We start from the raw sequence: 14,386 nt of genomic DNA on the forward strand, positions 1-14,386 counted from the left end.
TGTTCCATGGCCTACAGCTGCTCCTCCAGCTTGCCAGAGGAGGAGAGATCCCAGGAGAGGGTGGGCACCACCAGCAAGCATTGAATCCCACGAGAAGTCATGGAGAGTTCATTTTTTAAATCAACTGCAAACTCCCAAGCGCCCATCGATGACTAATCCCAAATCCGTTCACACCCACGTGCCTGTGTCCATTTCCATTTCCTGGTTAGCCCTGGCCTGGAACACCAAGAAATACAAACGTGCCCGGCTTATCTGCCCTGGTATCGCAGCTCCAGTGCTTCCTGTGACAGTGCAGCCACCCCAGTGCCCTGAGTGCCCCTGCAGAGCCGCAGGACATGTCCCACCAGGCCGGGACCCCACCTTCATGTCCCCAAGGCCATACACACAGTCCCCATTGCCACCTGGACCGTCCCCCCACCCCAATGCCCTGTGGGCAGCCTCCACTACCCCACTGATCAGTCCCTCCGTGCCCCATGGACCCTCCCCAGAGCCTCACAGCCAGCCACGATACCCCACAGAGCACTCCTGGACGTGGACAGTCCCCAGTGTCCCACGGACACCCTCTGGTGACCTTCCCTGATGCCCCGTGGCCCCTGCCCAATACCCCGCGGACCCTCTCAGTGTCCCGTGGCTCCTCCCCACGGACCCTCCCCCGATGCCACGTGGCCCCTGCCCAATGCCCCAGGGACCCTCCAAGTGCCCCGCACCACCCCTGCTCAAATGTGCCGTGGACAGTCCCCAGTGGCCCACGGGCGCCCGTGATGCCCCATGGACCAGCCTCGATTCCCCCAGTGGCCCACGGACACGCTCCAGTGGCCCGTGGGCTCCCTCCCTGATGCCCCATGGACCCTCCAGGTGTCCCTGTGTACCCTTCTCAGTGCCCCACGGACCCCCGTGATTGCCCGGGGACAGTCCCCAGTGCCCCGCGGTCAGTCCCCAAGGCCTCACGGAGCCCCGCGATGCCCACACCACCCTCCCTCAAATTCCCCGTGGGCAGATCCCATTTCCCTACGGACACCCCCCGCTGGCCGCGGACCCTCCTCGAATCGCCACCGCCTGCCCCCAGTGCCCCGTGGCCTCTCCCCAGCTCCCCACGGACGCCCGTGATGTCCCCTGGCCGGTCCCCGGTACCCGGGGCCCCCTCCCCGTTCCCAGTGGGCAGCCCCAATGCCCCGCGGCCCGCCCCGGTAGCCCGTGCCCCGCCAGCGCCCGGTGCCCCGCACGGCGCCGCCGTTCCCCCGCCGTGGGCGGCCCGTCCCGCCGCGCCCCGCCCCGTCCCGTCCGCGGCTGTGGGTGAGTCACGGCGGGCGGGGGCTGCCGGCGGCGCGGCGAGCGGGGGCACGGCGGGACCTCCGAGCCATGGCCCCGCCGCTCCTGCTGCCGCTGCTGCCGCTCCTGCTGCTGCTGCTGCCGGCCCGCGGTGAGCGTGGGGTCCCGGGGGGGCGGCAGCCGCGGGACGGGGCGGGCGGGGAGTTTGGGGGGCGTGCGGCAGGGATGGAGGCACCGGGATGCGGGCATGGGGATGCTTTCACCCCGCGGCTCTCGGGGGGAAGTCCCGGGGTGCACCTCTGTTCTCGCCACCCGAGGAGGAGGATGATGGAGAAGGGACGCCCGGGGCCAGGCTCGCTCCCACCGGGATGCTCCCGGTGCCTCCCGGCCCCGCCGGGCCGTGCGGGCACCTCGGGAAGGCGAGAGGACCTTGACAACCGGCGGCCCGCGGCGAGCCGGGGGTCCCTCGTCACTCAGCCGATGAAGTCGCCCGGGACTCATCTGGCTCCCAGCCGTGGGCGAGGGCCCTGGGCACCCCCAGACCGAACAGCCAGCCCCGTCCGAACCCGGCGTTTGGGGCTCCCGGGAAAAGCAGAGCGTTTATGGCAGAAATTCTCCGCTCCGACATCCAAGGAAGGCTGGGAGGGGGCTGAGGCACCCAGGCACCAGCCGCTCTCCCCAGCAGCCCCCACAGCCGCCAGACGCCGAGTCACACGCGGTGGCATCACCATGGGGAGCTGGAAAACCTCTCTGTATCGCCGCACCAGGGGCGCGGCGGGGATTTCTGGCCCCAAAGGGACTTGCTCGCTCTCAGGTGATGCTGAGCGCTCTGCGGGCGCCGGGCTGGGGCGGCTGCGGCTCCCTGGAGCCCGCCAGGGAGTTGCGTTCCCCGCAGGTATTTCAGGACTTGCTTTTCGGGCTCATCCCTACACCTTCGCTTTGGCTGCTCTCGTTGTCCCCCCGGTTTCAGACCCGAGGGAGCGGCGTGAAGCTGTGCCGGACGGGGAGGGGAGGGTTTAGGGTGGGTATCAGGGAAAGGCGCTTCCCCCAGGGAATGGGCACGGCCCCGGGGCCGCCAGAGCTCCAGGAGCGTTTGGACACCGCTCCGGGGATGCCCAGGTGGGATTGTTGGGGTGTCTGGGCACGGACAAGAGCTGGGTCGGTGATCCTTGTGGGACCCTTCCAGCTCGGGATATTCTGTGACTCGGCTGTTCCCGGGCATCTGTCTCAAAGCCCTTCGGCTTTTCCAGGCTCCACGGCCGGGCTGGAGGAGAAGCTGCCGCACGTCGAGAGGTACGAGACGGTGCTGCCTCGGGAGCTGCCGGTGCCCCGGGGGAAGAGGGACCTCTCTGCGCCTCCGGTGAGTCACAGCTCGGCACAGCCGCCCTCGCTGCTTCCCAGGGAATCTACCTGGGGGGATGCAATCAGCAGGGATCTTGTCCCACCACCAGGGTCAGGGCGGGACCCCTGCACCAACCATTTGGCCAGACCCCCCTCAGCCCTGCACCATACCGCCCATTTTCTTGCCTTGCTTCCACCCCAGAGGATGGAGATGCTGAAGCAGTTGGTCAGATCAGCTTCTTGGGCTGTTTTGGGTCTAATTAGGACCTGCAGACAGCGGGGTGCACTCCTGGAGAGAGGGACTGCTTTCTCCAGTGCTTTTTTTGGAGACGTGACCCAGCGGTGCCACCTCTTGCAGCCTTGCCGTGATCTTGTGACATCTGGTCTTTCCTTAAGGAGGGGTTTGAGAAGCCTCGTGGAGCTGTAAGCACTTTTCTTGCTGTGTTTGCTGAAGCTGGGGCTTTTTTTGTCCTTTGGGACAGAAAAATAAGAACCAGAAAGTTGCAGAAATCCACATGAAAGCAAACCAGTGCTGTTTTTCTTGGGAAACCTGGCAATTTGGGGGAAGGAATGGGGTTTGAGTCAGGAGTTTGGAGTGCTTGATGTCAACGTCTGTAGGATGCCTTGACCTCAAAGACACTTTCCTCGTTGCCTTACAGTGAAATTCAGCCTTTTTTAAAATTATTATTCCTTTTCTAGACCCAAAAAGCGCCGATTTTAGTGCCTGGAAGGGATGGAGGGACCGGGGACACGTATTCCCTAGTGCCATACAGCACGTTCTTCTGTGATTCAAGCCCTTCCTGATAAGCTAGCTTCAAAAACACTCCCTGAAAGCATCTGCTTTCCCTGCTCTAGAAACCTAAACTTGTCCACGAGATAAACATTCCCTAGGCTATTTAGAGATGCCATCTGTGCCGGGTGTGCACCGGGCAGCTCTGCACCCATCCCCCAGGAAAGGGGAGTTCACCCACCTCGGGATCCCTCTGGAGAACACGCCTGCCATGGGCTGTGTGCCTCGGGACTGCCACGGGGGCTGTCTGATGGGTGGCACCTGGATTTGGTCTTGGTTTGGCTCCAAACCTGCCTTGTTGAGGGTAGGAAGTCTCCTGCTTTCCAAGCCCTTTTTTTCTGCCTCTTGGAGAGAGGTTAGGTTTGCTCTCCTGGTCATCTGGGTGGGGAAGAAGCTCTCAGCAAGCCCCCGTGAGACAGATGGATGTTCACCACGCTGGCTCCTCCTGTAGCCAGGATGGGCATAGGCCACCAGGAGCTGGTTCTGGGGCTGGAGTGACTGGGACACATGGGATTGGTCCAGCAGGTGAGGGTTGAAGCAGACCAGCTTTGCTTAAATCCAGAAGTTCATCCCTGCAGGCAGGGTGGAGCCCTGCAGCACGGGATCTCCTGGATGCCAGCCTTCCCACCAGCACAGCAGGGAGAGTGGCACACCCGGGTTCTTCGTGGAAAGGGCTCTGGAAAAGTGTGCAAGGCCTGTTGGCTCTTCCTACCTGAGCTCAGGTGGGATGGGACATCCCGTCCCCATCCTCTGCAAGCTCTCTGGGTCTCTTACTGAGACCAGCTGGAAGAAATCCTTCCTCTCCCTGCGCTCTGGCTCAGCACGGCCACGGGGCTCGCAGGGCTGCTCCCAAAGCCTTCCCATCTGGAGCCCTTGCACAGCCCATGCTAATGAGGAAGGGGCTGATTCAGAGAAGCTTTATCAGGACTTTTTATTTTAAACGTGCCCTGCGGTCGTCTCCAAGAGACGCTCCCTGACCCAGCACCCCCTTCCAAGTGCTTTCCTGCCATTCCTTCAGACCTCTTCTGGCCTTGGCGTTGCCAACAACAACAAAGGATGGCTTTGTTGGCGGACAGGGGTCGGGACAGGCGGGAGACGCTGTTCATAAGAGAAGAATTTTCCAGGGACCCGCGAGCACGCTGGCATGATGGCCTGGATCTGCAAACCAGGGAGAATTGGGGCAGCTGAGTGACAGACAAAGCCTCTCACCTGGCCCCGCTGGCACTGAGTCAGCAGGGCTTTCCACTCAGCCTGACTCCTTCCAGAGTGCAGATCATCCCCTTGGAAATGCTGAGCCATGGCATGACAGCGGTGCTGTCACCCTCCCCAGGGAGAGGCAGCACACCTCATCCCTGAGGAATGCCCCATGGGAAAGGTTTGCTTTGCCTTTGGCTCGGCTCTCTCCACACCTGGACTCTGCAAGGGCTGAGGATGTGCCCTCAGGAGAGGTGGATGTGCCCTCAGGAGCTGTCTCAGATCCCTCTGGCAAGGGCACAGCCTGACACAGGACCATGACTCTTTCCCAGTGACCCCAACGGGATGGGGCCTCTGGGGGTGCAGATCACAGGATAGCCCAGAGGGAAACACTTTTCCTGTAGGAACATCTCCATCCTGAGGGCTCAGGGCTCAGCTGGCTGAGCCACAGCCACCCTGGCTCCCTCCCACCAGGATCTGGGACACAGTGATACTAAAATGTGCTCTGAGAGGCCGAGGAGAGCCAAGGGAAGGCAGTTCCCCAAACGTGATGTGGCGTGTTAGATCAGGCAGGGAGGAAGAAGTCTCTGCTGATAAGAGCCGTAGGGATCTTTGTGGTTCAGCCGGTGAGTAAGTGCTGAACTCAGACCCCAAAAAAGGAGCTCTGTGACTGATGAGTAGGAAACCTCAGTCCCTGGCACGGCCATCTGCAGCCATGTGTCAGACACGGGAAACCAGACTTTGCTGACTCCGTCTCCTTGCGGGTGACCTGTTCTTCATCTCAGGATGTGCCGGGGATTTGCGTTATTGCCCACACGCTTTCTTCCTTCTCTTCTGATTTCCTGTGTCTTTGCTGCGTGCCTCCAGGGTGAGCGGCCAGGCTCCCGGTCCCTCAGCAGGGCACACACAGACCCTGTCCCACTTTTCTGGGCAGGAGGGGGGCTGCGGGGCCCTCTGGTGCCGCTCTGGCTCCTGCTGAGTCTCTGATGGCACCTCCCTTTCATGCAGAGCACCTACCCAAGCCACGTCCTCTACGGCGTCCATGCCGAAGGCAGGGAATACCTTCTGTGGCTGGAGAAGAACAGGTGAGTACAGGTGGGCACGGTGGGGTGGCCTGAGGGGGTTTTGCACCCCACTCTTGCCATGAGCATCCCTTCTCCAAGGCCTGGTGTCACTGCACTGCTGCACCTCAGCCCAGAGCACTTTATTCCCTCCTTGCCAAGCCCACCGGGGCGGGTCACAGTCCCCACATGCTCTCCCCCAAAGCGGGGTCGCTGCTGATGCCCCTTCCCCACCCCGCAGGGCGCTGCTGGGGCAGCACTACACCGAGACTCACTACTCGGCCGACGGCTCGGAGATCACGGAGCAGCCGGACACCCAGGTACGGGCTGGCTCCGGGCGGAGCAGCTTCCACACCCCTCTGGTGCCCCAGCGTGCCGGTGCAGCCCCCACAGCTCTGCCCTCCCTCTCGGCAGGATCACTGCTTCTACCAGGGCCACGTGCGGGGACAGCCCGACTCGGCAGCGAGCATCAGCACCTGCGGCGGGCTCAGGTAGGGCCCCAGCTCCCTGGAACCCTGCTGCTGGCTGGGGACAGCAGCCATCCTCGGCACATGCCACGGTGTGCCGGAGTGACCGAGCCCCAGTGTGCCAGTGTGACAAAGCCCCGGTGTGACAGAGCCCCGGTGTGCCGGTGTGACAAAGCCCCGGTGTGCCCGGAGTGACAAAGCCCCGGTGCCCAGGTGTGACAAAGCCCCGGTGCCCAGGTGTGACAAAGCCCTGGTGAGCTGGTGTGACAAAGTCCCGGCCATGCTGATGGAGTGAGAGCTCAGCTTTCCCTGCGGAAGGAAAGATGACATCCCTCTTCCTGCTGGAGGTGCTGAGCCTGGCTGGGTGCCTGGCAGGAAAGGCTCACAGCACTTTTGGGGGGCTGACTCATGGCAATGGGGTGAGAGTAGAGCCCTGACACCACAGGAGATCCAGCCCTCACTGGATTCATCCTTAATGGATCAGTTGCTGAACCCCAGGACATTCCTGCTGCCTGAAGTACTGGATATTCCCCGTGCTGTGGGTGCCCTGCCACAGCTTGTCCCCTCCCAGCCCAGCAGCCAGTTTGGCAGCTGTATTTATACAGAATCCCAGAGTGGTTTGGGATGGAAGGGACCTTAAAGCTCATTAAGTCCCACCACCAAGCCATGGGCAGGGACACCTTCCACTAGACCGGGCTCCTCCAGCCTGGCACTGAACAATTCCAGGGATGGGGCACATACCACAGGCACTGCCAGGGGTGTGCGTGGGGTCTGTCCGTGTCCTGCCTGTCTCCCCAGCCTGACGCCTGCTCTCTCTCTCCCCAGTGGGTTTTTCCGGGTGAATGAGACCACCTTCCTGCTGGAGCCGCTGGAGGGGGCAGTGGCCGGCCGGCACGCAGTGTACCGAGCAGCTCACCTGCGGGGGAAACGCGGCACCTGCCGGGAGCCCGGGGCCACCCTGGAGTACGACCGCGAGCCCAAAATCCCTGCAGCCATGAAGCTCTACCGCTGGGTAGGGATGGGATTGCATTGCTGCTCCTTCCTGAGCCGGGGTCCCGTGGAGTCCCGGGGAGGAGGGGGCGTCCCCTGCCTCTCGACGATGCCCCTCTCCCACGGGTTGTTGGTCGGGTGCCCCAACACGGGTGGTTTCTGGTGGGAACAGGCCCTCGGATCCTGTGCGGTTAGCAGGAGCATCCTCCCACCCCATGGGCTCTGTGATGCCTGCAGAGCCTGGTGTGGTATCCCAGCAGCAGGCTTGGGTTTTCCAGCATGCAAGCTGGAAGTCTGAAACCCAGCAAAACAACATCCCAGAGCTGGACTAGGAGACCTGCTAACCTTGGAAGGTCTTCCAGGGTCCGACACACCCCACGGGATGTGGGTCAGCTGCCTGGCTTGGCAAGCTGCACGCTGAACCCCACTTTCCTCTTCCCTTTCAGAAATCAGGTCCGGTACAAAAAGGTCCCCGGTACGTGGAGCTGGTCCTGGTCGCAGACAACCAGGAGGTAAAGTGGGGACAATTGGTGTCTGTGGGTTTGCTGTCACACCCTGCGCTGAGGAGCTCAAAGCCACCCTGGGAATCCCTCTGTGTCCTTCCCATAGTTCAGGAAGCACAAGGACCTCCGCACCGTGCAGAACCGCATGAAGGAAATCGTGAACCACGTGGACAAGGTGAGTCCAGGGCTCTGGATCATACCTCCCAGCTCCAGTGTGGGCACAGAGGAGCTGGCACACAGGTTGGCACAGGTGGGGTAATGGAGCTGGAGCCAATCTCAGGCCCACAGGGGGCTGCTGCAGGGTGACCACATCCCTCGGCCAACTGCACGTGCAGTGTGGACAGAACGAGTGGCTCAGCTCTGTCCATAAGGGAAATTTTGTCCTGTAACCCCTGGGAGCACTTCCCATGGCCACTCTCAGGCTGGAGTGGCTGCTAACAAAGGGGGAGATGCGTTGGGCCTTGGTGGGTTTGCTGATGGCTTTGCTTCAGCCCTAGTTGTTGGTTAGCAGTGTGGGAGCCTCACCCCAGCCCTCACCAGCCGAGAGGGAGCCCAGAGGTCTGGGGGGAAATCCTGTGTCCGTGGTCACCCCAGCTTGTGTCATTTATTGAGGGTGACAGAACTGACGTTGCCCAGTGAGGGGCGTCCTGGGCTCGGCTGCAGTTCCCCGGGGCAGGTGGGACCTCCCTGCTGCTGCTGCAGCCCAAATCCAGGCTCCCTCTGGGCTATGTCCCACCCCAGCTCTACCAGCCCCTTCGCCTGCGGGTGGCCCTGATTGGCCTGGAGGTGTGGAACCACAGGGACAAAATCACAGTCAGCCCCAACCCCGAGGTGACACTGGACAACTTCCTGCACTGGCGGGAGTCGGAGCTGTTGCGGAAGAAGCCCCACGACAATGCCCAGCTGATCACGTGAGGACGGGGGGCCACCACCTTGCCACCTTCCCAGCCCTGCCACCGCCCAGGGCACGTGGCCATCGTGGCATTTCAATCCCACAGGGGTGTCGACTTCCACGGCAACACCGTGGGGCTGGCCAAGAAGCTGGTGATGTGCACCAGGGACTCGGGCGGCGTCAACCAGGTGGGTCCTGTGCTCTGCCCTCCCTGCACTGCGTCCTCCAGAGCCACCCCGTCCTCCACTGGTCCCCAGCTGTCCCCCTCTGCAGCCTCAAGGCTGGATTTGGTCCTTGGTATCTCTGCCCTCTAAGTGACTGACTCCCAGAGAAGTGCTGGGGCTGTGGACACCCAGCTGGGTACCTGTGGTACCTTTGGTACACTTGGAAAGCCTCCATGGACAAAGGAGCTGGGATTTTAGGAGGCTTTCAGGTGGCTGTGACTGGCTGTGCTCCTCATCCCTCCCAAGGAGTAGGAGAGGTTGACTGTGGGACCTGTGACCTCCCAGACCCACCACAAAGCATCATTTTTGGAGCAGCCACTTTGTCTAAGCTCACTGACAGCCCTGAGAGAACAATCTGGGCGGCTTGAGGGGCCACGGGACCACGTTCAGCTTGTCCCTTACCTGAGCATGGCAATGTGAGGAGACGTGAAGCCACAAAGGCATTTAACCCACGCTGCACTCCTGGTCCCACAGGATCACAGCACGAACCCCATCGGCGCCGCGTCCACCATGGCACACGAGATGGGGCACAACCTGGGCATGTCCCACGACGAAGACGTCGCCGGCTGCCGCTGCCCTGTGCCCAAAGCTGACGGGGGCTGTGTCATGGCAGGGAGCGTTGGGTGAGTGAAGGAGGCAGAGGGACATCCCTGGGCAACAAATTCACAGAGGAGTCCTCTGACAGGGTGCCCTGATGGGGTGAAACCAATGAGATGGTCAGGTCTGGGCAGACATTCCACCCCACCCCACCCTACCTCACTGCATATCATTGTCACCACTTTGTAATGAAGGGATGGGACTATTTTTGGGCTAAGAACCATTTATTGCTCAGATAAACATCAGTCTCAGAGGCTGTGAGATTTTAGAGGAGCAGGCAGTCTGCCATAGCTCAAAGCAGTCACAAGTTCTTCGTTACGAGGCAATACAGGACTGCCACAAGGCTTATTTTGCTTTTCTAACCTGTCACCTTTACTCACTTCTGCTGCACTGTGGATACTTTTGCCCAATAGGCTTCTGTCACACTTATACACAAATGCTTCTATTATAACTTCTAAACTCTCAGCTTATTCCATACAACCACACCCCTACATTTAAACCCTTCACCATCTTATCAATGCAGGTTCTCACTTACCTAAGGCATATTCTTACTTACAACTATAGAAACATAAGTTTATGGTTTTTTCTCCTTAATGTCTGTGTGTTGTATTTTTACATCAATCCAAGCTTCTCCCAAGGCTGCAGACCAAACCCTTCCATGGCCGTGGAAGTTTCTGTTTTTCCGATTCCCACAGCTGCAGGTGCCTCTGAGCCTGTGGGTGGCCCTGCAGCCTTTCCCTGGGCTCTCTGCTGATAAGCACCTGGTTCTGTGCCCCTCCAGGCTGGTTTACCCCAAGCTCTTCAGCCGGTGCAGCGAGCAGGACATGTGGCAGTTCCTGGGGGACCCCCGGACCAGCTGCCTGCTGAACGCGCCGCGGGCGGACGAGCTGTACGGGGGGCCCGTGTGCGGGAACCAGTTTGTGGAGCGGGGAGAGCAGTGCGACTGTGGCACACCCGAGGTGGGGATGCTCTCCAAAGTGCTGGGAAGGAGGGTGGGCAGCAGGGGGCCTGAGATCTGTCCAGCAGACCCTCGCCGTGTGCTCCTGATGCTTCTGCCAAAAAAAAAATAACTGGTGGAGTTGTTTTAACTCACCCCTTCACGAAGCTGGCTGTGATTTTAGCTTAGGAAAGATGGACATTCGCCCATGTCCTCCAAAGAGGTGACCCAGGAGGAGACATGGGGCATGTTCTTCCAAGAGCTGTGCTCAGTTGTTCCTCATCCCTACCAGCATGTCCCGGGGGGGGTTGGAACTGGGACAGACAGGCAATGCCTCTGGGATAAATCCCTGGTCACAGCCCTGTGCTGGGACCTGAAGGAATGCTCCGCTGATCCAGGGAACACAGAAATCCTCACTTTTTCTCCTTCCTGGAGACGTGCAAAGGGAACCAGCTCAAGCTCCATCTTCTGAAAAAATCCTTTCTGGTCCTTTGGTTCGATGTTGGTCATGGGGATAAAGAGGCAGCAGGAACGGTCCCCACCTGGGATGTTGTGGTTTTGGCCTGTGGTTCAGCCCGTGGCAGCTACACTGCTATGGGCACCTGGTGACATGGCAGCCTGGACCCCTCAGAAAGGAAGGAAAGGGTCCTTCAGGGGGCTTCCAGAAGGGTTTCAGTCCATCCCTGTCTCGTAGGAGTGCTCGGACCGCTGCTGCAATGCCACCACGTGCCAGCTGAGAGAGGGAGCCGAGTGTGCCCGAGGGGAATGCTGCCAGGACTGCAAGGTACTGCGACCACAGGGAGCAGCTCGGCAGGTTCTTAAGTAGGGGAAGAGCCGGTCCGAGCCCTGGAGGAGTGTCTGTGCTGTGCAGCGGCTCAGTCGGTAGCAGAGCGCCAGCGTCTGGATCCAGGGAATGCTGGGAGACGTTTCCCAGACCGGGGTGCTGCTGCGCTGTGGTGCCTGGAGAAGTGAGAGCATGCAGGCAGTGCTGACACCCCTGTTCTCCCTGCAGGTGAAGGCTGCAGGTGCGCTCTGCCGGGCCAGCAAGAACGACTGCGACCTTGCCGAGCACTGCAGCGGCCTCAGCGCCGAGTGCCCCGAGGATGTGTTCCAGGAGAACGGCATCTCCTGCCAGCACGGCAGTGGCTACTGCTACAACGGGGCCTGCCCTTCGCACGGCGAGCAGTGCCGGGCGCTCTGGGGCGCAGGTAGGGCCCCCTCGCTGCCCATCCTCCTGCCCCACCTGCTGCGGGCTGTGCCTGGAGCCCCCCGGGCCAGCGCATCGCCCGGCTGCAGTCCCTTCCTGCATCCCGAGCTGCGGCGCTGCTGATCCTAAAGCGGGCTCCGGCTCCGTGTGACCCTTTCCGTGTGTCCCGCAGAGGCGCAGGTGGCTCCTGACGTCTGCTTCAAGCACAACAGCGAGCAGCACGTTCACCTGCACTGCCTCACCGAGTACGGCAAGCAGCCCTGCAGCCCCAAGTAAGGACGGGCTGCGGGGGGATGTCCCGGGGGTGCGGGGGGATGTCCCGGAGGTGCGGGGAGATGTCGCAGGGATGCGGGGGGATGTCCCAGGGGTGCGGGGGGATGTCCCGGGGGTGCGGGGGGATGTCCCAGGACTGCGGGGAGATGTCGCAGGGATGCGGGGGGATGTCCCAGGGGTGCGGGGGGGTGCCCCAGGGTGCGAGGTGATGTCCCAGCCCGGCCGAGCTCCCGCCCGCCGGCGCTCACGGCTGTGTCCCGCAGGGATGTCAAGTGCGGCACGCTGCTGTGCCTGAGCGACAACACCCAGCCCATCCTCGGCAGCGGCTACTACTCCTTCGGCTACTACTTCGGCCGCTTCAAGTGCAAGGCGGTGATCGCGGGCAGCGACGCCGGCGAGGCGGCCGAGCTGCGGCTGGTGCCCACCGGCGCCAAGTGCGGCGAGGAGATGGTGAGAGCCGTGCCGGGGCCGTGCCGGGCCGGGGTGGGTGATCGCCGACCCCGAGGCAGCCTCAGAGCCCTCCCGCCTGCCCCCAGGTCTGCTACGCCGGGCGCTGCCAGAACCTCCTGGTCTACGGCGACAAGAACTGCTCGGCCAAGTGCAACAACCACGGGGTACGTACGCGGTGGGATCCCGGAGCTGCTGCGGGCCCCGCGGCACGGCCACCGCCCTGATCCCGCTCTCCCCGCTCCTCGCAGGTGTGCAACCACCGGCGGGAATGTCACTGCGACCCCGGCTGGGCAGCGCCCTACTGCGAGCAGGAGATCTCAGGGATAGCCACAGGTACGGTGCCGAGGAGGGAGCCTGGGGAGGGGGCTGGCACCGGCTGGGAGGTGCTGCTCCGTCCCCGAGCGCCCGGGTTGTTCCCCACAGGCAGCGGCAGCGTGGTGCTGGCGGCCGGGCTGGCCGTGCTGGCCCTGGCCGGCGTCGGGCTGGGCAGCGGCGTGGTGCTCCTCAGAGCCAGGGTGGCGCGGCGCTCCCACAAAGGGTAATTCCCGTCTCCGCTGCTCGGGGCTGAACTCGAGGGGTGCCCCGAGCAGCCCCACATGGTCCTTGTGTCCCACAGGAGCTCCAGCGGGACTCCCTCCGGCCTCGCCAACCCGCTGTTCCAGGAGGGCGGCCGGGCGCGGCCGGGCCGCCGCCAGCTGTCCCTCAGGGACATCGGCCAGCCCAGCCTGGTCAGCAGCACGGCGGCCCGGGCCCACAGCCCTGTGCTGGCCCCGCAGCCAGCGGCACCCGGCCCGCAGGGGCCACCTCGGTGCCCTCCGGCATGGCCCCCACAGGTAACCACCCCTCCCAATGGCCCCCGGCCCCACCTGTGCGGGGCACATCCGTGGGGTGGCCAGGCCTGGTGGCTTGGGGGCCTCCTCCGCTCCCTGCCCGCTCCGGGTCCCTCCTGGGCGCCCAGGTGAGGCAGGCGGGTCTCTCCTCCCTCCAGGCGAAGCCGAAGCCGCCCAGCAAACCTCTCCCAGCGCTGAAGAGCAAAGGGCCGAGCTACGGCGAGGGGCCGCCGGCACCGTCCCTCCCACCGACCCCCTTTCAGCGGTGTCCCCCGCCAAAGGTGGCCCTGAAGCCGCCCCCAGCCAGGAGGTGACCAAGGATGCTCCATCCGCCACCGCGGCCGGCCGAGGAGCGGCACAGCTGGGCGGGTGGCACAGCTGGGGGAGCCATCGTCTCACTTCTACCCTTACTTGAATTGCCGGCCGGATCCTCAAAGCCCGCCCGGGGTGGGCACCAGTGTTTACAGATCCTCGAGTTGTGCCTTAATGGACTTGGCAGCTTCCCAAGGAAACGCAGAGTGGGGACAATGTCAGCTCCGGTTTGGAAGACCAACCCACGTTGGTCCAGGCTCTCCTGCACCCTGGGAGCTGCTGCCTTCTCTCCCGACGTCCTGAATGTGTCCTGTCCTCCTGCCCTTCCTGGCCAGGGCTGCAGAGAGGAGCTCCTGGCATCACGGGGCAGGAAGAGCACTGCGCCGTGGGGACCATGCCCCAGGAACACCACCCTGGCTGGGGACATCACAGGGGGGATGTCACCAAGGGCCGTGGCGGGTCCAAGCTGGGCCTGGCCTCCCCACGGGGCTTTTATCTCTGGAGTTACTCCTTGAGTGTTCAAAAGGGAATTCCCTGGGAGCCTTTTTACTGCAGCCATTTATTTATGACACTTATGTGACCATTTTGAGCCACTTGCTGTAAAACCAGGGCTCCCATTTTTGATATAATTTAGGTTCAAGGCTTTTATACCAATAAAGACAGAAGGTAGAGGTGTCATGGGGTGTGTCTGGGCAGGAGGGGACAGCGGGGTGGCAGCAGGCAGGGAAGCTGTGCGGGGATCACAGAAGGGGGAAAAGGCTTGCAGCTGAACTCCCCAGTCCAGTGCCAGAGCCATAGGGGGCAAACTGCAGCACATTTTGCCAGCCACGCAGAGCCAGGCTGCCCCAGGATGCTGCAGGGAGTCCCCTCATGCTCAGCACCATCCTGGCTGTGGCCTGCTTTGAGCACAGGCTCCTCACGGGGCTCCCAGGGTAGCACTCACTGCAGCTGAGGACATCCATCCACACCATGCAGTGCTGCTGCAGGGAGAGAGGTAGAGGGGTCCCCCACTTCATGTGCCACCAGCCCTAGGACACATAAAACCATCC

The 14,386-nt window shown here is 62.4% G+C and overlaps 1 protein-coding gene across 1 annotated transcript; it reads left to right on the top strand.

Annotated features, from left to right (window-relative positions):
• Positions 1-1,339: 1,339 nt before the first annotated feature.
• Positions 1,340-14,004, top strand: ADAM8 (ADAM metallopeptidase domain 8). Its single transcript, XM_053948945.1, has 21 exons — positions 1,340-1,420; positions 2,520-2,629; positions 5,603-5,679; positions 5,897-5,975; positions 6,070-6,146; positions 6,948-7,134; positions 7,559-7,624; positions 7,722-7,790; positions 8,357-8,526; positions 8,614-8,695; positions 9,206-9,354; positions 10,110-10,287; positions 10,960-11,049; positions 11,278-11,473; positions 11,645-11,744; positions 12,009-12,195; positions 12,282-12,359; positions 12,444-12,528; positions 12,619-12,733; positions 12,812-13,028; positions 13,184-14,004. The coding sequence occupies exons 1-21, from the start codon at positions 1,360-1,362 to the stop codon at positions 13,337-13,339; spliced, it is 2,529 nt and encodes an 842-aa protein (XP_053804920.1). The 5' UTR covers positions 1,340-1,359; the 3' UTR covers positions 13,340-14,004.
• The last annotated feature ends 382 nt before the right edge of the window (positions 14,005-14,386 follow it).

The sequence above is a fragment of the Vidua chalybeata genome, chromosome 8 (assembly GCF_026979565.1).
Source record: "Vidua chalybeata isolate OUT-0048 chromosome 8, bVidCha1 merged haplotype, whole genome shotgun sequence".
Taxonomy (NCBI): domain Eukaryota; kingdom Metazoa; phylum Chordata; class Aves; order Passeriformes; family Viduidae; genus Vidua; species Vidua chalybeata.

Bases quoted from the DNA above. Each gene is read 5' to 3' on its own strand.
- ADAM8 (XM_053948945.1), top strand. From the start codon at position 1,360: ATGGCCCCGCCGCTCCTGCTGCCGCTGCTGCCGCTCCTGCTGCTGCTG. The intron at 11,474-11,644 runs GTAGGGCCCCCT...TGTGTCCCGCAG, and splicing joins CCGGGCGCTCTGGGGCGCAG to AGGCGCAGGTGGCTCCTGAC. The intron at 12,529-12,618 runs GTACGGTGCCGA...TGTTCCCCACAG, and splicing joins GATCTCAGGGATAGCCACAG to GCAGCGGCAGCGTGGTGCTG.